At 40.6% G+C, this 21,501-nt stretch overlaps 1 protein-coding gene across 1 annotated transcript in view; it reads right to left on the bottom strand.

The window, feature by feature from the left end:
- Nucleotides 1–21,501, bottom strand: part of CPS1 (carbamoyl-phosphate synthase 1) — a 75,875-nt gene that overhangs the window by 9,506 nt on the left and 44,868 nt on the right. Inside the window, exons 25-33 of the mRNA XM_057389812.1 lie at nucleotides 18,693–18,874; nucleotides 12,449–12,643; nucleotides 11,823–11,890; nucleotides 9,507–9,582; nucleotides 7,711–7,788; nucleotides 6,617–6,724; nucleotides 5,376–5,465; nucleotides 4,009–4,179; nucleotides 1,515–1,589 (exon numbers count right to left, since the gene is read on the bottom strand). Coding sequence (XP_057245795.1) covers nucleotides 1,515–1,589; nucleotides 4,009–4,179; nucleotides 5,376–5,465; nucleotides 6,617–6,724; nucleotides 7,711–7,788; nucleotides 9,507–9,582; nucleotides 11,823–11,890; nucleotides 12,449–12,643; nucleotides 18,693–18,874 — 1,043 coding nt within the window. The remainder of the gene's footprint in view (nucleotides 1–1,514; nucleotides 1,590–4,008; nucleotides 4,180–5,375; nucleotides 5,466–6,616; nucleotides 6,725–7,710; nucleotides 7,789–9,506; nucleotides 9,583–11,822; nucleotides 11,891–12,448; nucleotides 12,644–18,692; nucleotides 18,875–21,501) is intronic.

The raw sequence follows: 21,501 nt of genomic DNA, 5'->3' as shown, positions 1-21,501 counted from the left end.
CAAAATACATTTCTGCCAGAGGGATGTGACAAATTCAAGTCCAGATCAAGCCATGTGTATGGAAAATGTCTGTGAGGAATAACTGAGCATTTTACCAAAGCAAGACATTATTCCTCACTTCACTACAAGAAAGACTTTCAAAACTGTCACACTTTATGGCATTTGTGAATATGGATCTTTCCRACTCATAAAAATTAATAATCCCTCCTTTATGACTCTGCTAATCTCTCTCGGTACAAAGCCCAGAAAAATAATTCTTGTCCTTAGTTACATTTCTATTCTCTTTTTTTTGGTGAGGAGATTGTCTGCGTGTTTTTTGTTCTGAAAAGCAGGAAGTCATAGAAGTCACTTGACTTTTTTCTGCCCATTAACTACACTGAAAGGAAACCTACAATACTGATTCCCACACATCATGAAGAGTAAAATAAAGTAAGTCTGGAGAGATGTAGGAGACCTAAGGGTGTTCTTACTTTGTATCTGAGGGGAATACTTTTTCATACTAAAATGGTAAGTATTTCCTAGTGAAAACTGTTCCTGCAGACATACCCAAGCTCATCCAATGGAGCAGCTCAGGCTCTGCCACCTGCCTAGTGATGGTACAGCAGACTTAAGYCTAATCAAATTATCTCTGTATTTAATCACTTCACAAGAGGGCATTCTGACCCAGAAAAAGTTTTTGTTATTGCGCTTAATTCTAGAAGAAACAGAGCATATACATTTAAAGATCACTTGGGTGTATCTATGGAAGCCCTTGGTAGCTCAGCAATAACTCATAAATAAACCTTTTGTTCTACATGAGTCAATGTCATTTCAGGCAATGTGGGTGGAAACYCTGTGAGAGTAAGGGTGCTGAGCCTGGGCAGGAAGATGTCCAGCCCTGTGCCCTCACACTGTGGCACAACCACACCAGGAGACATTCCAGCAGCATCTCACAGCCAGGCAGGAAAGGGAGTGGAGAAAGCTGCCCAGGCTCACMCTACCTACAGTCCCTGCAGCCACCAAATTTACTGCCTCTTTCTTTCCTTTTKCACCTTGGGACATACCTTGATGGCTACCAGACAACAAGAAAATACAAAAAATGTTTGCTGCCTTTAAGCAACTGGCACATCCCAAGACCATCTGCTCATGCCCTGGAGTCTCAATGTCGCTGCTCCAAGCACGTGTCCATGGGGTTGGGAGCCGTAACCACTTGTCTGTACAGAAGCACATGATTCATAAAACAACCTCCCAGAACCCGACAGCTCCCAGATAAACTCATTTCAGGCTGTCACATCAACCAGCTCCAGCTCAGGGAGCTGACATGCAGGTAAAGAGGGACATCCAGTGGCTGAATAAACTGGGTTTTCCAGGACATTATGGGTTTTACAACCAAGAAAAAAAATTTCAGTTTTCTGAAGAAGCTGCAGATGCCATCATGATTCAGGTAGTAATAAGATATTTTTCAAAGATTCATGATGTTTAAAGTCAACTTTTATAAAAGTGAAAAAAAAAAAAAAAGCAAATCTGAAAGATACCTCCCCAGTAGAGGCCATTTCACATCGGAGGACAGGGTCAGCATCTCTCAGCCGGGACCAGGAAAACATTGGAGCCTGGTGAAAGAAAGAGGAATGAGGGAGAAAGAATAAAATTTAATGGATCATTGAAAAAAAAAGATCCAACTACCTTTTTGAAGTGACAGAAAGAGACATGAATTTATCCAAAAAAGCAGCGGTCAAGTCTGATAAGTAAAAGAGTACTTTGCAAAGTAGTTCGCTCATCATCTTGATGATGCACTGGAACAAATAAATAYGTATTCAACCAATAAATCAATCATCTAACTCTTGATTCCTGCTCACGTTCCCGTGGTAGGTTTTCAATCAGTGGTAGCCCACTCTCAGTATCGTTTTAAGTATGCATTTTTAAACAAAAAGGCTGTGAAGCACCTAATTCATGGAACAAGGAGCGATACTATCCGAATCCAGTTGGTTTTTCTGATCATGCTGCTCTCGATAAAATTTTTCATCTGCAGAAATAAAACTCTTCCACAAAAAGAATGCATTTTATTGGTGGAAACTAGATAAAACACTGCAAATTATTTTTCTCTTTTCTATGCTAATATGAAGCCCCCTGATGATGGTGATGATTATTTTTATCTGAGGACTTAGATTACAACACTCTCTGAATCCTCTTGTCTAATTTAATCTTAAAATAAGAAACAGAGAGGGGAGGAGGAAAAAAAAAAAGAAAAACAATGACCACATGTAAAAAAGAAAGGAAATAATTTCCTACTACTGAGTAATTTTCTGTACTGTTTCTCCACACCTTAAAGCACTAATGGTATTTGCACAAAGACAGCAAGATCTCTGCTGAAAAAAAAAATCTCTTTTTAAATCTGAAGCCGTAATCCCTGGAAGTCTCCAAGGTTAACACTGAAGACAAGACAGCTGCTGCTTCATGGCACCTAACAATGACTAGTTAGAATGAGACAGCAGAAATTGAAGAATTTTCTCCAAAAATGTCTTTGTGACTTTTAGATCAGTTCTGTTTCCACAGTAAGTAAAGAGAAAATTTTTACAGTGGCCAACTGAAACTGAGATACAGCAGTCAAGGTGAATTATTTTAATGTACATTGTCTTAAAAGGTAAGAACAAGCAAAGCCATCCACCAGCTCCCTAATTTTTGTCTGGCATGAACATGAAAACGCATCATCAGGAGCTGACTCTGATACTGCAAATAAACCCTACTTAAAACCCAGTCAGTCAGTCTCTAGCCAGGATTTAACCTTARTCAGACCATGGCACTTGCACCAGTATAGAAGCAAACATGGCAAGACAGTATTTCARTCACTAAAGCCTAAAGAGTGGTGCTCAAATCCATAATAGAACAACTATGCTGAGAAAGAAGAGTTTTATCCTCTTTTAAGAATTGCTGAAGAACAAGATCCTCTCTTCATGTAAATACTACTAGCAATAAATCATACGAGGATACAAAATATRATGCATGAATAACAACAAACAGGCTAAACTGGAATATTTTTCAAAGTTCAATATTTCCAAAGGTGTTAACAGGTTTTTATATTTGACCAATCCAGACAGGACACAAGCAGCATAAAAAGCTTTGTAGGGAAGTTTTCGAGAATAGAGMTGGGTTTTCTGCTCTGTAGCYAGCATTCCCAGGAYGGGCAAAACTCTTGACAGTTCAGCTAACAACAGTGCAGAAGTCCCAGGTCTAAAGAGTAGAAATTAATAAAAATAAATTAGACTCACAAAAATAAAAAAGTCTCAAGTTTGAATTCTAGATAATGCTTATGTGTGGCATCAAAATAAAATGTAAAGCTACGTCTAGACTTACTGGCTTGGGCCACAGATTAATTTTAATAGGTCTGAACATTCTATTAGTAGAAATATGCTTCTTCAATTTTCACTTGATATGGAAGCTATTAAARCTTCAAAGTTTCTGTATGAAGAATTCTCATTATCTCTTGGATTTTCCACACAACTGTTGTAGATTTTTATGTTTAGGAGCTTCAATTATTTTTTTTTTTTCTTCCAGTAAGCATTTAAAAATATCTACAGAACACTTTATTGTCCTGGTTGCTATACAAGAGAGTAATTATGAAAAGTAAAACCTTGGCCTTACTGAAATCAAAGGATCTGAGACTTTCTCCCCTATTTTAACCAGTGGTGTATATAAAGGGAATTACATGTCCACCTGTATTAGACAGTATCATGAAAAAGTCTGAACTTCAGTGTTCAACTCCGCAATTATAAATTCATTGTGTAGTTCATAAACAGGATTTAGAGCAAGTTAGAAACTAAAAATAAAAGATTTCATTTCAATAGATAATTTTCCTCTAATTTGTCTCTAAAGTTTCCAGATAGATTATTTTGTCAGAAATTGCAAAAGATCAATTTGCCCTTTGGCCAAAGACTAAATTGTTCTCTCTGGGCATAAACGTACTAATTGTATATTAATGTGCTATGTGCTGGCTCTGTGRTGTGATTTTTGTCATTCTTTTGGAAATGGTACCTTAATCCCAACATATCTGGATGGAATAATGGGATGTTCCATGGTGGGGAGGGATGACTCATTAACCWCTTTTCCAATCATCACTTTAGTGGCCACATCAATGAAGTCCACACCCAGAGTCTTGGATACAAAGGGAAAGGAGCGTGAAGCCCGCAAGTTACACTCGATCACCTGTGAGATTAAAAAAGGAGAAATACCAGGGTCAGGCACTGTGCAGGGAAGAAACAGATTGCTTCATACTTTTTGAAATCAGCCCTGAGTCCTCTTGGCAGATTTGATCTTCAGATTGTCAAGTAAGAGACACAAAAGTAGGGATCATTATTAAGACAGGGATGACGGGTGGGGAATGGCCAGTCTCAGATACAAGCAGCCTGATGTTCTTCAGATGAGATTAATCTCTATTGTCTGAATATTAGAACTGAGGGGAAGCCAAAATTCATTCACTGTGCTGTGCAAGAGGCAAGGAAACATAGGCACAGAYTTCAAGTTCAACCTCTAGAAGCCCAACCTGTTCTTTTTCCATGGTAATTGCACTTCCTGAATTACTGGGCTATCTGTACTGACTTCCCTCACCCACATGTGGAAGTCATTCAGCCCAGCAAAAGAAGTAACAAAGAAGTTCTGCGACCTGCTGAGAAGCTACCTTGGAATTCAAGAACAGAAGAGGAATTGCTGTCAGTGAGAATGAACGCGAGGGAAAAGGGGCAAGAATAGGTCAGTTAAGGTASAACTGAGAGGGGAGGGGCTGTACAGAGAGACAAGAACCGCTGTGGGAAAGCAAGGAAGGATAAATTCTGTTCTCTCCCTCTGTGGACTTTGTGAATAACAACGTGTGAAACAGAAAAAGGTGGGGAACAATAAGTACATTTTACTCAGTTCATAGCCTAAACAGGAATTTTCACAAATAATGCATCTCTTCTGTTCCCTGTCAGGTTTTCCTCTGATTCACTCTTTCCTCAGTCGATAAGCTGCTCATATTCCTCTGACCTTCCATTAGCAAAAGAAAGCCAACTATTACCCAGAAAGGGTACTGCTGTACTTCTGCTACTATCAGCTAACAGGACTATTCAGATAACCATCTTCATGGCTTATATTAAAGGTTTAAATGCTTACCTTGTCTTGCTTTCTTTCCAATCCCTTTGAASGCTTAATTTAACACCAAAATAGGTAAAGATGAGAGAGGATATTGGAGATCYAAAATACATTATACTCAGTTCACAGATGAGGTTCAGGTCCCAGTGCTGTCCATCCTATTCCAATCTGATAAYTTTGGAAAGGACAGCAGCCCACAGTAAAACAAAGCTGGGATGCAGGACCCACACACCTCTGCACAGCATGGGCCCTGCCACRCTCACAACAGCTCTTACCAGCACATTGTTGCCTTGCACCAAGAACTGGATGTTGAATGGACCAGAGATGGCAAAAGCATTTGCGATCTTTTTTGTAGCAACTTTTATCTATAAAAACCAAACAAATAAAGGGTAAATGTGTGTATATAGAATAAATAATTAAGTCCCACAAAATAGACAGATCATGGTAATAAATCACCACATTTGTGGATTTCTTCAAACAATCTTTCTCTGCTTTTTGCCCTRCTTTTCACTCTGTATCCCCATTTTGGTAATAGCATCATTTCAGAAGAAAATGTGTTTAATTTCCCTGGTAAACTACAGCCTGAAGTCCCATTTGAGGGGAGAAGTAAAAATCAGCTTTGTGTGTGAGAAAAAGCAGAGGGGAAAAGGAGAGMCAGAGTCAAAGCCTTGCCCTGTAGCAATTCCTACGCTGCACACTGGGAGTATTTTATACCTTTCTTGGTGACATAATGAATAACATTGGTGACATAATGAGTAACTATTCCATTTTATAAGTGTCCTAAAAGTCTTTTACCAAAATGCCTGTCCTGTCATAGTGGGAGGTGCCTGAGCAGACACACTCTGGAACAAACTGGGATAAAAGCCTTATTTCTCAGGTGTGTGAACACAAGGGTTTAAATAGCTTTGCTCCTGGAGATTAYTATTTTCAGAAACAAGGCCTTGGATGTTCTTTGAAACAGAACTGGAGCACAGATCATTGCATTACAGCTTTTGCTGGCTTCCAAGCAAACACTTAAGAGGATGACATCATGGGGTTGGCACATTTCATTTAAAAAATGCATCTTGACAACAAACTCTGTATCACTACATTTATTTTTGAAAGGGAAAAGTCAAGATTAGGTGAGATTCATTCTTTCTGATATTATTTTTGGAAAAGCAGGTAGCTAGAAAATCATACATCTGACATACTCTTTTAAGGATTGTAGGAGAAAAAGTGGAAAGTGAACCATAGCATATATATGAATTAGACAATCCTCTACTGCTATGGAAGCTGGTAGAGAGGAAACAGAAAAAATCTAGTGGGTCTAAAAGGGTGCACAGCTACTGCTTGAATTACTGGGACACAGCTCAGATGATCAAGCCAATCACAAAGGCACCCTGAAATCCTTCCCTTGTACACACCCCACTGGCCTTAAAAAAAATATTAGCGATTTGATTTTTCCACTGCTGATGGAGGAAAAGCAGATTCAARCCCTCATTTCCTTTTCTCTTTCCAGTAGTAGTGCAGCACGTACCTTCTCCAAGGCTCCCTGGCTGATGGTCTGTGTGGGGAGCATGAGCGTGGCATCTCCTGAGTGAACGCCTGCATTCTCCACATGCTCTGAAATAGCGTGTGAAATAACCTGCATATGGCAATGAGAGAGCACTTGGTCATCTCAGCCTCTCACAAACTGCTCCCTCACCCCCAGCACAGCCCAGCCTCCTGAACAAGCTGTATCCAAATGAGGATACAGCCAGGGGTAGAACAAAATGTCAATTGACCAAGATTTTGGAAGAATATGCCTGAAGCAGACACTGGGCAGATGAATGAGGATACMACATCAGTGGTTTTTCTACCGTGGTTAAGCAAATCATGAACATTATAAAACCTACTACAGCTTGGAGATCCTAAGGCTTCCTTCCTCTAACACATGTGGGCCTGGAAAGTAAAAGTAAAAGAGGCTTTAAATCAGCTAAGTTCTGCTTGCCAGAACACAAAAAAAGTCGTCATTTCCCAAAAGGAGCAAGCATGGACTAATATCATTGTTATATTATTTTACTCCCACATTTTTGTGGTGTTTATCATGGAGAAAAGCAAGCAGAGGAAATCCAGGCCTAAGGATTTAAATTGAATGAAATGCATCAAGGCACAGGACCTCAATACCAAAAACATGATCATGTCTGTTGGCTAAAAATTAAGACTGAAAACTGAATATTTCTGATAATTRAGAAGGTTTTCTTTGCCTTTGCTGAATATTTAAAGGCAAGGTGAAGTTGCAAAACAAAAATAAAAGAAATACCTGTAAGTGATTCCATAACCCATGCTGATACAATTCTGATGAAAGTAATTTCTTAAACCAGTGAGTTACAAATCTGGTAAAAATTATAYTGGAAAGGATTCATTTATGTGGATAAGCAATGCTTAAAAATAACTGTTTAGATGTATACAATRAGATAGGTGGAGCTGTTCAAGCACAGCAGTTTTGAGCCTAAGATGAATTCTTCTTATTTCTTTACTCTCTTCAGCATGAACCCATGACCCTACAGTAAATCATTCAAACTACACATTTTTGCACATCTCAGATCCTGAAAAAACAAGTTTAATGTTAAAGAAAAACAAAGTACTTACTCGTCCTGCCTTGGCTACAGCATCCATTTCCACCTCACGRGCATCTTCAATAAACTTAGTGAGCACCACAGGGTGATCCTGTCATCAAGACAAGAAAAATTAGGAAGAGAAAATTAGGAAAAAATTAGGAAAAATTGTAAGAGAGTATTTGTAGAACACCCAGGACCCTTTGGAAGCAAAAGCCCCAAAGACCAATCTATTAATATCCTCATTTCCACAGGTAAGTGAACTGTACAAAGTGATTCAACAAAAAYTTGGCACAATTTCCCAAAAACCTGTGATGCAAAAAAGTTTGAAGTCTCCAGACTATGACAGGGAAATTTGGGCCAAAACTATAATGGGCTGTTACATGAGCTCATGGCACGGGGAAGATAGCAAGAAATGCATGGATCCAACAACCTCTAATCCTGGGTCCCAAAGACAGCCTTTAACTCCAAGATCTTAAATTCTTTGTTGATCTGAACCTTCCAGACATCTCATTGGACATGTTGTTTCACAAAGGAACTGATTCTTGGCATTCTCAACCAATTTGTAGAGTGGCTGTTTGCTATTTTACAGTAATACATTTTTAGGCAACTGATCCATTCCTTTCTAATTTCTCTGCCTGGTTTCATAAGTTTCCCAGGGAGAGGTTGCCACTAATTTTAGCTGGCCAGGAACAACCTGTCCTTGACTCTCACTATCTTCCCTGGTACACATTGGTTTTCCTTCCTCTTCCTTCTGTCTCTCYCCAGAATTCTCTTCTAATATTTTCTCCTTCCAGACACCCACTCCAAGAAAGTCTAATCTGCATTCTTCCTGGCCAGCTTTGTGTCTCAACATTTTAACTGTCCCATCYAATATTAACTGCCTGTTATTTATTYGATTATAAAATGAAATAAATGACACTTTATACATGCTTTGAAAAAAACCAAGCAACTCCAAAAGTTGCAAGACACAATTCCTTCGATTTATCAGTGCAACAGTAAATTCGCAGGCAAGGACAATGCTGAAGCCTACACTGTTCCATAAAGTTAGTGGTTTGTGTCCTGTTACTTTCTGTCTTGCAGCAGTTTTTCACCAGAAGATTTTATAYGCGCACACAACCTTGTTTACTTCCATCTGTCTCAACCTGCACTAGAAGCTTTGAACATTATTGACARCATAAATGCCATAATGACACAACACTGAAATAGCAAATTTGTTAAAACAGAMCAAGAAGTAGTCAGGCCCTTTACCTGCAGATCCTCTGCTGGATGGGGTAAGGCTATGGAACCAGAAAAAGGCTTTGGAACCAGAAAAATGAAGCCTATGTTCCACAAAGATGCTCACAGCCAATACCGGCAGCTTCTGTGGAGCCACTCATAGGCCACAAAGCCTTGACAAGAATGAAAAATCCTCYCTAATTAAGAAGCAGAACACAGTACTTTTGTTCTGGTTTGGKTTTTGCCAGCTTGGTTTCACCTACACTATAGCTTTCATCAATATACAATACTAGGTGAAGGAAGAAGTTCTTCACTTGGCAATGTTGAGTACACAAGGAAAAAAAAATAGCATAGAAATCTAGTATAAGTCTCTTCAGGATCAGAACCTGAGCATCTAAAAACTCATKGTGTGCAAGTGGTCATGCAGCAAGCAACCATGTTTGCCACAAGCAGCAGTGCCTTGTGTGTGTGGAGTCAGACTCAATGGTGCCTCCYCAGACAAGGAAGGGAAAGAGTGAGGAAGACACAACAAGGAAACAAAGAGGTGGRAAACACAGTAGAGATGAAACAAATACAGCAAACACAAAAAGAGGTGGCAGCACACAGAGGTACCTGAGAGACTCTGGTGGCTTCTTCTAAGAACTTCTTCATTTCCTCTTCAGTGAATACTACATTCATTGCAGATCCACTGTGAGAGCAGGAAAGAAAAGGAACCCAGGTGAGCTTCCCTTGTGAATTCTAGGGAGATATCAGTGTTAGGCACCAGARCACAGGGTTCACAAGGTAACCAACTACCTCTGTATGACAGACAGCCAAGCAAGCTCCTGACGAGAGCCACTTGCTTTATTCCTGACTCAAAGAGAGGCAGAGGTGGTACCCAAGACCCTCCATTATTCCTCCAAGAGAAGACAGGAGACACCCAGAACCACAGTGTAGAAACAAAGAAWGAACTGTGGTTTTGGTAGCCTTAGTACTGCTGCCATATCCCCCTTCCTTAGCCAAGCCTTTGAGGGTCCTCCTAAGCTGGGGGAGATGTTTCCCCAGCCAGCCAGCCCCAGTAAGGCCCACACTTTTATCTGGGAGCTGAGGACAAACACACCCTTTAGCCCAATTGCTTCTCAGGGACAGATGAATTGAAGCATGCACAGGTCACTGGCAATGGTTGTGACACTGTCAATCCAGATGCAAACACTCTGTTCTTTTCATTTCACCGTGGTCCCTAACATTTCATTCCTTCAGAGAGCTGACACAGTAAAGCAGATATCTGAAGGCTGCTTTAATTGCAACTGTCAGTAATATCAAAGAGAAGGATCTGGGAGAACAAGGGTCTAGAGTAAGGGATTCAGGTCCCTTTTAAAGACAAGATTTTTTTTAAAAAAAAAAGAATGTTACATTACCCATTTCTACCACAGATGTGCAGCTTCCCCTTTGCTTTTTTGGGCAAGCCACAAAGGCTGGGGGAGGAAAGTAGAAGAAGGATCTAACCCAAAAATCAGTCATTTTATTCTAAGATAAGTAGATACAGATACAAAGGTGATTATATTTACCTCTTCAGCTGATGTAAATCAATAGAGTTCAAGAAATGCATGGACTTGTGTCACTAGCACCACTGAGGATGTCAGCTGGTGCACACAGTACATAACTGGYAGGGAAAGGCATTTAGTTTTCCAAAGAAACTGGCAAATATAAAAGATCATATCTACTCATAGGATAAAGAAGTCTAGCTGTGGACATGCTGCTCTTCTGCAGACAGAGACCAGACAGGCTAGGGCTTTTTACACTCTTGTTCCTCAAGTTTTACATCCTTCAGTTTCATTTTTCTCCCTGATGTCTTCCTACACTGCATTAACACACAAATACTTAACAGGTTAGCAAATAYTTAACACGAAAAGGGCCAATAATGGTTTTAATACTGATGCAAACAACACACCAAAGGAAGTGTTCCCTAAAAACCTGAAGCATTACATCAGGAGCAGTTTTTACTTTATACTTTAACTAAACTTTACTCCAGACCTGAGAGCTCTTTTCTAACATTGCTTGCAACCCCATTGCAAGCTTTAGAGACCAGATAGGAAAGTTACATTCAGGAGTCTCTTCTAAAGAGTATTTCCTTCAAGGCTGATGAAACCCTTATCCTTTTTTTCTTTTAAAATAAAAAATGTGCTCGGCTCAGCCCTGAAAATTGATGCTGTGCTTCTTAATTTTGATATGTATACCCTTCATAAGGAAAAGACTTTGTGTCCATTCTATTTTCACTTATAAATTGTGCCCAACAAACTGCCCTTCTGTACTAAGTCACCCAGCTATGAAGAAACTTCTCACAGAGAAAAGCAATCACTCAGAATTTTTGAGTTTTCTGTGTGCACATGGTGGTGTAACCTGCTCAAAAAGTCTGGCAACAGGAAAAGAGGGACTCTGTACAATGTCTGTTTAATGAGAAGTCGCTGTCACAGTGCAGGGACATAAAACACGCCTTTAAGCAGAGAAGATTGGCAAATAAGAAGCTCAATTCAAAAGATGCACTGTCATTTTCTGGAAGCAGATGCCTATCTCAATAAATGGCCTCAGCAGACTCCCTTCTGTTTTACCTGGTGGCAAACAATCTTCTGACTTAACTATCCAGGTAACAATCTCAGGAACCTCAAAGAATATTCCAGATAGTTCATGGTTTTGGCGTTGGGGTATGCAAAAGGTAATAAAGCTGAATACATTCTTATGATTATGTTGTACCTTTGATCTGCAGCTGATGATCTTCAGGGATCCATTGGCTTTATTGATTGGTTTGAGCAGTTGTCTCACAGGCAGCTTTATGYCATGTAAACCTAGCACAGTGTTTTCCACACATCCCCTGAAATTGCTCTCCCTTGTCTCAGAGAGGTTTTTGGAGTTCATAACCCACCTTGCTGAGTCCTGACAGCTGAGCCTTACCTGAGAACATAGGAGGGCCTCAGCAAACAAGGATAACTCACAGACCTTGCAAATTCAATTGCATCTCTCTAAAGAAAGGGAGGAAAAACAAGGTGTGAACAAGAAGATACTATAAAGTCATTCCAAAATTCCAATTCTAACTACATTTGCACTTTACTAGCAATTAAGATGAGGGGAAAGAAGTTGTGGACTGCAGCCTTCACTAAACATAACACAACTTCCTGGTTGCAGAGCTGTAACCGTCAGACCTTCCCTGTCCATAGACCTCCGCTGGGAAAAAAGAGCAGTGCCAACAAATATCTATTGCTTTGCAATCTCCACCTGCTAGAAGAGATCTCAAGGCCAGCAGGATATATAGACTCCAGYAGTGTGAACTTCTGCTGGTGTATACCCGAGGTTTTGTAAGGTGATTTAAAGACAATTCCCTTCTAATTTCCACCCACTCCTAGCGCTGCCGTAGCATCGATTTACAGCGATCAAAAAGTTCTTAAACAGAGGCAGTAAAAAACTGTCAAATAAATGCCTTTGGAATCTTGAAACGTATCAGTGAGTCAATCCCTCGTGAGCAGATGCATATCTCAACCCCCAACTGCTTCAGCATTTTCCAGATRCAAATCCCAATTTACCAGTGTGCTGACTGCCTTCCAAGGAGCCTGGGCCACATGCAGCTCATCCAGAACAGCTGAGAATATGGAGCGATCTTCTGCCTGGTCTATCTGCAAAGGATTTGTGCCAAGAATTTTCACTCCATTCTGGTACAGTGGTACTGCCAAATTATTGGGAATCTGCCCGCCAACAGATATAATGCARCCACTGCATCCCTGTTGGAAGAGAGAAAGGAGCACGGTCATGTCCATATTAGCAGGAAGAGCTGTCACAACAAGAATAAAATATTTCRATTACATCCCATTTCATGTTGTTGCAAACATAGATCATAGGGCCACAAAGATGATCAGAGAGCCRGAACACCTCYCCATGAAGATAGGCTGAGAGAGATGAACCWCTCAAGTTCAGCCTGGAGAGGAAAAACTCTAGGAAGACCTTATTGCAGTTTTCCAGAGACTAAAGATAGTTTATGAAAAAAGGGGAGAGTCACTCCTTACATGGGCACATAGTGATAGGACAAGGACAAATGGTTTAAAACTAGAAAAGGAGAGATTTAGATTACACATCAGGAAGAAATTCTTTACTCAGAGGGTGGTGAAGCCCTGGCACAGGTTGCCCAGAGAAGCTGTGGCTGCYYCATCTCTGGAAGAGTCCAAGGCTGGGTTGGATGCRACTTAGAGCAACCTGGTCTAGTGGAAGGTGTCCCTGCCCATGGCAGRGGGTGGGACTGGATGATCTTTAATGTCCCTTCCAATAAAAGCCATTCTGTGATTTTATCATAATTATGCTGATCTAGAGGCACCCAAGCTGCAAAGCGTGATTTGCAGTGTGTAGCCTCCTTAAAACAGCAATATCCTCCTTAATACCTCTCAAAACCCAGCAATATCTGGAAGTCAAATTCTCCAGGAAACCAGAGAAATCTGCAGMATGCACATCAACCCTTGAACCACAKGCTGTTACCTTGTTTGCCTGTCATGTTTAGGTGCTTCTGCTTTTGCAGTGAGGGTAAGCACTGAGCTGACACACGTTGCCTTGCTCTGCAGAGGAAGGGCACTGCACTAAGAACATGCATTGCCCCACACCAAACTTCAACACTCTGCTCTGTAGGGTCAGGTGTCCCTTCCATGTGCTCCTGGACATTCTCACTACAGCTGAGCCTACCCCCTTCCTTGCTGTGGCCTTTGGACCCAGCAGCATGAACAAAGAYGCTGAGACCTTTCTTCTTTTGCAGTCTAGCTCTTGGAGAAAACAACCTCTGCCATGCTCATGGTCAGACATTTCCAGAGGAGGAGATATTCATGAAAAATCTTTTTTATTCCAGAGATGCAAGGCAGTAAACTCTGGCAGAGAGGCAATGGGAAACCACTGGAATTTATGAAGGCTTTTTTTCTGCCAGCACTCCTACTCAATAAGCAAGCAACCTGCCTTTTGAGTCTTCAAGGAGTGTAACAAAGCTAAGCACAGTCCAGCTCTACAGAGCCCAACATATCATACACCCTGCAATGCTCTGGATATTCTGCTCCTTATTCCTGACTAACTCCTTATTTCTGATAGCGCCCTGGATGGCAGTAAGTATTTCAGCAAATTGTCACGTGCTCATTTCCACACAGGGTGYTTGTGAGCACCCCAATTCCAGAGGCAGATGAGGCAGGACAGTGGCACAGCACCCTCCAGCCACAAAGGAGCATTTCATGTCTGTCACTGGGCAGCAACACGTTTTAAATGAGAAAATAATRAACAGTAAGTAACAAGAGACAGGTTGAGTTTTCTTGCCTGCACAGATCCTACCACAGGTACAAAGGGTTTTTTTCTTTTTACATGGAACCCCTAATGTTTTCAGGTACAGTCTAGACAAGTGTGAAAATTTTCAATAGAAAAGAAGGTTTTAGATTACCCACAACAAAGAGCACTTTACTTTCAAATTAAAGCAGGTGAAACTTTGCCCGAAGGAGAATCTGGCCACAGAACAGCTTCAGTGAAGGACTCTTTGAACCAAATGGGTTTAAAATTTTCCCACTTCTAACAAAAAGAAACATTAATCAAGTGATCCATGGTTTGGCTCTAACATGTAATAGAACAATTTTCTTTTAATTAACAAGTATGTTTTTYCTGAAGGAGGTCAGCTCCACTGGCCTTTCTGGAAAAGGAATTTCTTCATTAGGGATTTAAAGCAGGTTTGGACTGGCAAAACTATAAACTGAGAGCAGGATGGTGTCTATGTGACTGTGCAAAAATAGACAAAAAATGCTATTAACAATCCCTACTCAACTTTGATGAGGGTCATTTCCGACCATAATAAAGATACACTGAAACAGTCTGGAGTTTAGACAGCACTTACTATCCCAAGGTCTACAAGGTTATTTGCTCAACAGGCTAATCCACAGCATGAGATGATTTTTTTCCCTTTCACCATGCAGTCACCTATGGTACACTATGATACTGCCAGCCAACAGCAGCCRTCTGAAAGAGCTTAGGACAGGCAGTGAAAAAGAACAGGGGCTGTTTTGTGCCCACAAAGGTTTGTCTCATGACATTGGAGCTCACCATCTCCAGCTTGGAAGAGAAATATATGCTTTAGTGATTCCAGACCCATCCAATTCTCTCTAGTCCCTGGGTCCCTTACCACATGGATAAGAACCTGAGCGTGAATAAGAAAATCCCTCCTTGCATCTTGGAAGGAAGGTAACAAGTCAAAGTGGCTTTGCTTCCAAGGTTAACCAACATCTTAATCTATCGTTGACATATGTGAAATGTGAGGTGTCCCAGCTAACAGCTTCTCCTCAGCTCTGCTTATTTCTTCCTTTAAAACAATTCTAGTTACTGATCCACTAAAATCCAAATACTGCCTACATCAAAGCTGGGAGAGAATTAGGGACTCCAGCCTTAAGGAGTCAGATGAGATGGCTTATTCAAGCAGATAGCAAAGARTCATATACTCATTTTTACTCAAAAAGAACCATAAACTGAACCTAGCTGCTGMTTACTTCTTACTTTAAAATTCCGCTGTTTTTTTCCCAAAGAGTGTTCCCACCCAAAGAGCAACCATGGTCCTGTTCCACTGAGAAATGTGGGCAGGCAGAAAAGGACACCACTGCGTATCATTTTTCATCTGCCATATTTTAATTATAAACAAAATTATTAACCTCCTTGCTATTAGATATCTTTAAAACACACGCAATACATAATACTGTGAGAGAAGCCTGGAGAGGATTATTTTCCCCTTTATAACAAAAATCACTCTTTTTATTACCACCTTGCAGTTATCWCATTAGTAATAGAGCTGGGTTTTCCTTTTCCCTGAGTTTGAAAACAAATTAGACCATTAAAATTGTACCTAAGAGCCCCCTTTAGTTTTATGAATTGTTTCAGAATGATCTCTGAAACAGAAAAATGAATCAGTAGAGGTCCTCAAGCAGAGAGATATTAAAATAAAAAGGGAACATCTCTGGAAACAAAAAGCCAATACATCTGAGGGAAGGAATTTTTTTTTAAATTATTTTCCTCACAGATTACCACCTAACTCTGCACATTCACAGCAAACTAAACTTTTCTCCAATGAACGGTTCTGTTATGCAGAGCTCACACTCTGGTGAGTCACAGCAGCTGTGAATGTCAACTGGAGGTTAAAGAAGACCAAGACAAGGAAGAGAAAGAAGGACAGCTCAGTACATCCCTGGCAGAGGGCTGTGTGAAGCTGTGAGCATCTCTGGGTGTGCAGGTTGCAGCTGCCTCAGTCCCATTGGTAAACTCACTCCTCAATGCAACTTAACTTATCTAATCAGAAAAACAGGCACAAGTCAGTTCATCTAGTTACTTGACCTTAACGGCTGTCCAAGCTTTGCTGCTCATCTTAACAATGCTCAGGGAGCTGAAATATCATCTCTACTTAGRTGGGTGGTGTCCATTTTTTGCTGGTGATTTTACATACAGTTTGCCAATGATCCATGACTTTTCAGTTATTTGCAACAGTTAATTGTCCATTGAAACACCAGAGGAGGCAAATGAGCAGGAGAGGTTAAAAGAACAGTATGAAAGCATGACACTATTCATGCTTTCTATGTGAAGCTGGGAGAGATGGCAATCTATARGATTGGTGAGGGATCTCACAATGAGATTAATTTTTAATTTGATCTTTTCCTTAGGGCCTGAATTCCAACTGCATTTGCCTGAGGAAGTATTCTGTTAAGGATTTGGCTTACTGTTTTTTTTTAAAGAAATTACGTGTAACAAATAATATATCTTAGACTCCACTGTGCTGCAGGTCTGGGCTCTGTCCCCAGGTCTTCTGCRTGACTCTGTGCAAGTCTCTCTACTCTTGAGTTTCCCCACTTGCAAATTAGGCATAATAATACCATTACCTTAGGTTGCTGATGAAGAAAGTGGTTTTACTATCTGTATTTACTAWTCATCTTGGCAATTACTAGACAGCACAATACTGCTTTTGGATGCTCGGACTCTGATAGCTTTAACACTTCCAGCACCACCAGCCATGTGTGTTTTTTTCACACCCATGCCAGAGTAGCAGAATCCTCTGCAAACTCACTTATCCTCTTTTGATTCCCACCACCTCAGCTCTTGTTGCTTCCTCCTAGCCCTGTCTCCTCTCACAATCACTTTTTGGTTAATTCACAAGCAGGGCAGGCTGAAAACATGCCCAGAAGCATAAGCATGGTCTAGCTGATGAGCATGACTGGCTGAACAGGGGGAATAACCAACAGTGTTCTTTTCTCTTTAGCTATCACCAGATGCTGCTATTACACCTGGAGATCTGCATTGCCTCCCATCAAAATGGCCAAGCTCTGACAAGCAAAATAATGCAAGTTTCAACATGCATTCAGTATTCTTTTCACATCTTTTTCTTATCCAATCTGCTAATTACTTAGCACTCCGTGTCAAAATGAGTTCCCTCATCACCTGTCTCTACCTTCTCTTTGATCCTGCAGTAATTAGATGTTGTATTTCATCAGTGGTTTCTGTCTGACAAATTGTCACACCACTTTCCTCCATGCCCCTGCTTCGAAGTTCAGTTCTATTAAGTAAACAAAGGTTCTATTCTTTTAGGATAATCCTAAAGCATTCAAAAACCAGCCTTTAAGAATCCAGAGAACTACCAGAATCTTTTGGGCAGTCATAAATCCATGTTCTCCAGTAGCAGTCTCTGTTTACACAAAAATTTWAAGATTTAAATCAACCAGTACAAACAGGGAAGTATGAACATGCAATCTAAAAATGGTCGTAGACAGTATTTTGCAAATGGCTGAAGACCAGAGCCTAGAGTCTGGGACTTAAATTCTGATGTACTTTTGCCTGGTTCCAAATTTGGGAATGATCAAAACATGGCCAGATTACAAAACCCGTTTAGAAATTTGCATCCATTCACAAAGCAGATGAGCTCAGATCCTCATGTACTGGGAAAATGAGCCAAGAAAAATCCCAAGTTTAACATGGCCTGGGTTCTGCAAAGTTGAGTCAGCAAGCTGTGTTGACAACTTGTGCCGAATTTCAGGGTAGGTGAAGTTCCTGAAAGCACCTTTAAAAGCCTCAGCTGCAAATCCATGTTTGTGGATRATGAGTGTGTTACCCACTAGAAATCAACATTTTCCATATTCAGGCCAATTGTTTACATTATATATCCCCTCATTATCAAATATATTTTTGACTCTTCTCCATCTCTTAGATTAGCACATCTGAACACTTGAAAATTGCTAAGAGAACAGTGCAATGTCTGGATCAGGAGTTAGATTATGTTCTGCTTTGAAGGCAATCCCAGTGCCCCRCCCCGATCTGGCTGTCTGTGTACTGGACCACATCCACTTGCCAACTGTGCTACAAGGCCAAGCCTACAAATTCTTGAGCACATGTTGGTGTGATGCAGAGAACTCCTTCTATTGCTCCAGGTGGAGAAGTTGTGCTTCAAATCAAGGGTGTGCTTCAAATCAAGGGTGTGCCTAACTACCAAAGCCCAGCAGCGCAAGGGCAGAACAATTTGTGTGATAAATGCCTGTGCAGCAAATTAAGCCTGCTTGCAAATATTCTACAATATGACATCTTGCAAAATAATTTAATATTTACTTGGCATTCTTTAYTGAGCAGACTGCTAGGAGTATCAGTGATGTGTAAAATGCAACACTGGGATCCAAAGCRAACAGCTTTTGTGAGCAAGGTCTCTCCGCTCACCCCCAGCTTCTCTGCAAGCTAGTGACAGGAGTTTTGAAAGGTTTGGGTTGCTTCATGGCTTTTTATAGCACTTCTGCTTTTCTTTACCTCATATTGGTAGATGTCCAGGATCCTTTCCAGTGACAGCTCCTCAAAGTACAGTCTGTCACACTCATCAAAATCTGTGCTTACTGTCTCTGGGTTACAATTCATGACCACAGTCTTGTTGCCGAGCTGACGCAGCGTGCGGATACTGGAGACAGCACACCAGTCAAACTCCACACTGCTGCCTGTGAGGAGAGAGAAAAGTGAGCAAGAGAGGATGCAGAGAAGAAAACATAAATAAACATTTTCAGCACTCAAGCTTAAAAAAGAAAAAAACCAAACAGCCAGTGTTGCCTCCTGTCAGCTCAGAAATGTAATTGTCCTTCCATGGAAATTAATCATCCACAAAAGATGAACTTCCAAGCACAACACATAAGTTGGCTCAGCTGCTCAGGAGTGACAGACTTCTATAACATGTCTGTCATCCTCTGCTCATAAACACTTCAATGTGCTCCTGCTGCTTATCCAACTACCACTGCCTCCAACCAATGCACACATGGAAAACTAAAGAACTGGATAAACTAAATTGAGTTCCTGTTATTATAAGACAATGCTGGTTACTTCAGGAAACACAGAGCATTGGGACAGATGTGGTGTGAAGAACAGAAGACTGAAATTATTTTTACCTTTCAGAAGAGCTAAACCAACATCAGAATTACAGCTCAATGCGTTTGCCACTCAGTACACTGACTCTGAGTAACTACTCACTGCTTGCAGTAGTGAGCTCAGTAGACCAACACTTCTAGAGACCCTCCATAATCCTTTCATCTTGGTTTAAAGGCCACAGTGATTAAGGCAACACTGTGGGGCAAGCACATCCTACTGTCTCTGAGTAAGCACATCCTACTGTCCCTGAGTAAGTACTGTGGCCACCTCAAACCAACAGAGGCACACAGAGGGGGCTTGGGTGAGCACCAGGACTTGGTGCCTGGCCTTAAGCAACCTGCAGCTCTTGGGACTTGAACAATGATGCAGGCTCCAGGGAACAYTGGAATCGAGACTTGAGTAAACAGCTGCTTCCCCATACATTTCTATGCTCAAATATCTAAGAGAGGTACCATAAACAGAGAATGATGCATATTAARGAACATCATTAATTGGTTATGCTTACAGTCTACAAGAAAAGCTTGGCTTATCATGCTGCATTCACAGTCATTGCATGATTGTTAAACACTGATCCTATTTTTATATATAATTGTGTTACAAGATATGTTAGAAATTCAGTCTGTGCTTAATTGGTGCTCCCACCACCTAGTCACAAACAGATGGCTGGCATAGGTCCCTCCCTGACAGGCACGTAAGTTGTTTCCCCACTTCTGTCAAACAAGAACCTCAACACATGCCTAAGCCTCAGTTAAAACCCYACGGAAAAGAGAGGAAAATCAAATCTGAAACTGGATGTTTCCCAGAAGGGACACCAGATGCTCATTCAGCTTTTGTATTCCACTTCCATTACTCAGGTATTTTTATATGCATAAGAAACCTCAACTTTGGAAGACAATGGTCATCTGGAGCCCTCATCTGACTGTTTCAGATACAACACATGAAAAGAGCTGAACAGCTGTAAGTGTATTCCAGGCACATCCAGTAATGATCATATCCAAACACGGGGAAAGGGGACACAGAAAATAAGTAGTATTACTAGTAATGACTGTTGTAACATAACCAGACACTACTCCTCAGGAGACAATTACTACATCAAGAAACACATGGTTTTGAGCTCACTTGAACATTTCAATCTACATGCACACCTTAAAACTTACAGAGCACTCTGCTGGCCCATGCCAGTGTGGAATTTATTTATACTGCTTTCAGGGCTGACACACAAACAAACCCTCTCCCAGGACAGGAGATCCCTTCCTGGATGGAGATGAAGGGTGAGGACTGCAGAGGTTTCATATGTGCAGGAAAGGTTTGCCACAACAAGCACTGAAGTTCAAGACTGTGTAACTACAATYATTGACATCATGTTTCTATTTGGCATACTAGCTTACAAGAAACTTCAAAAAAAAAGCCCTTAAGTTTGAATAATTTTCTTTCTAAAAACAGAATACAGCACGACTTTTGAACTGGCTTTGCTTCCCTCAAATACTTTTCTGTGCAGAAATGCGAACATATTCAACATTTTCCTGCAATACACTTCAAACTATTTGCAAATAAAATTAATAAGCAYTGTTTTGTTCTTTTTTAACCTAAAACTTAGCTTTCACAAAGGAAATAATTTTCACAAASAAAAATAATGTCACATGTTTAACTTCCATGCAAATCATTTAGCCTTTTCTGAACTAGAACGGAACTAAGTTGATCCCATAGAATCTGATTACAATTCTAAAAGCACAGAGGAAAAGCACACCGCTTACTTGCCTTCAAAGGATAAAAAAAAAGAGAAAATCAACTTGGCTGTGGCACCTACGAAAAAAATGTTTTACAGGTACAAGTAACGGTTTAAGTAAAGGCTCAGCAGCCTTTATTTAGTTGCAACTTCTTCCAAACATGGTCTTGAGGGATTTAAATAAAAGTGCAGAGCAGATGAGACCAAGAACAGACCTGTAGGTCTAATCTAAGCAATGAGGAGTTTTAGGTGAACAGTGYAAAATGTATTCACATACATGCAATCAACCTATGAAATAACATTGACATTCTTTTCAATTCTTGTGGCAATGCCACACAGCCTGTTGAATGGCAGAAGCAGTCACAAAAAAAATAAGCCTAATCATAGAGTGTTGCTCTTGATTTCATCCATCCCAACATCCATGCTGGAAACAGAGTTCAGACAGACATGTCCTACAAACAGCAACAAGAGTGCAGCACA

Source organism: Malurus melanocephalus, unplaced genomic scaffold, assembly GCF_030028575.1.
Source record: "Malurus melanocephalus ecotype Western Australia unplaced genomic scaffold, MMel_1.1 scaffold_20, whole genome shotgun sequence".
In the NCBI taxonomy this organism is placed as follows: domain Eukaryota; kingdom Metazoa; phylum Chordata; class Aves; order Passeriformes; family Maluridae; genus Malurus; species Malurus melanocephalus.
Note: the sequence above shows the minus strand (reverse complement) of the source record. Positions and strands in the feature narration are given on the sequence as shown.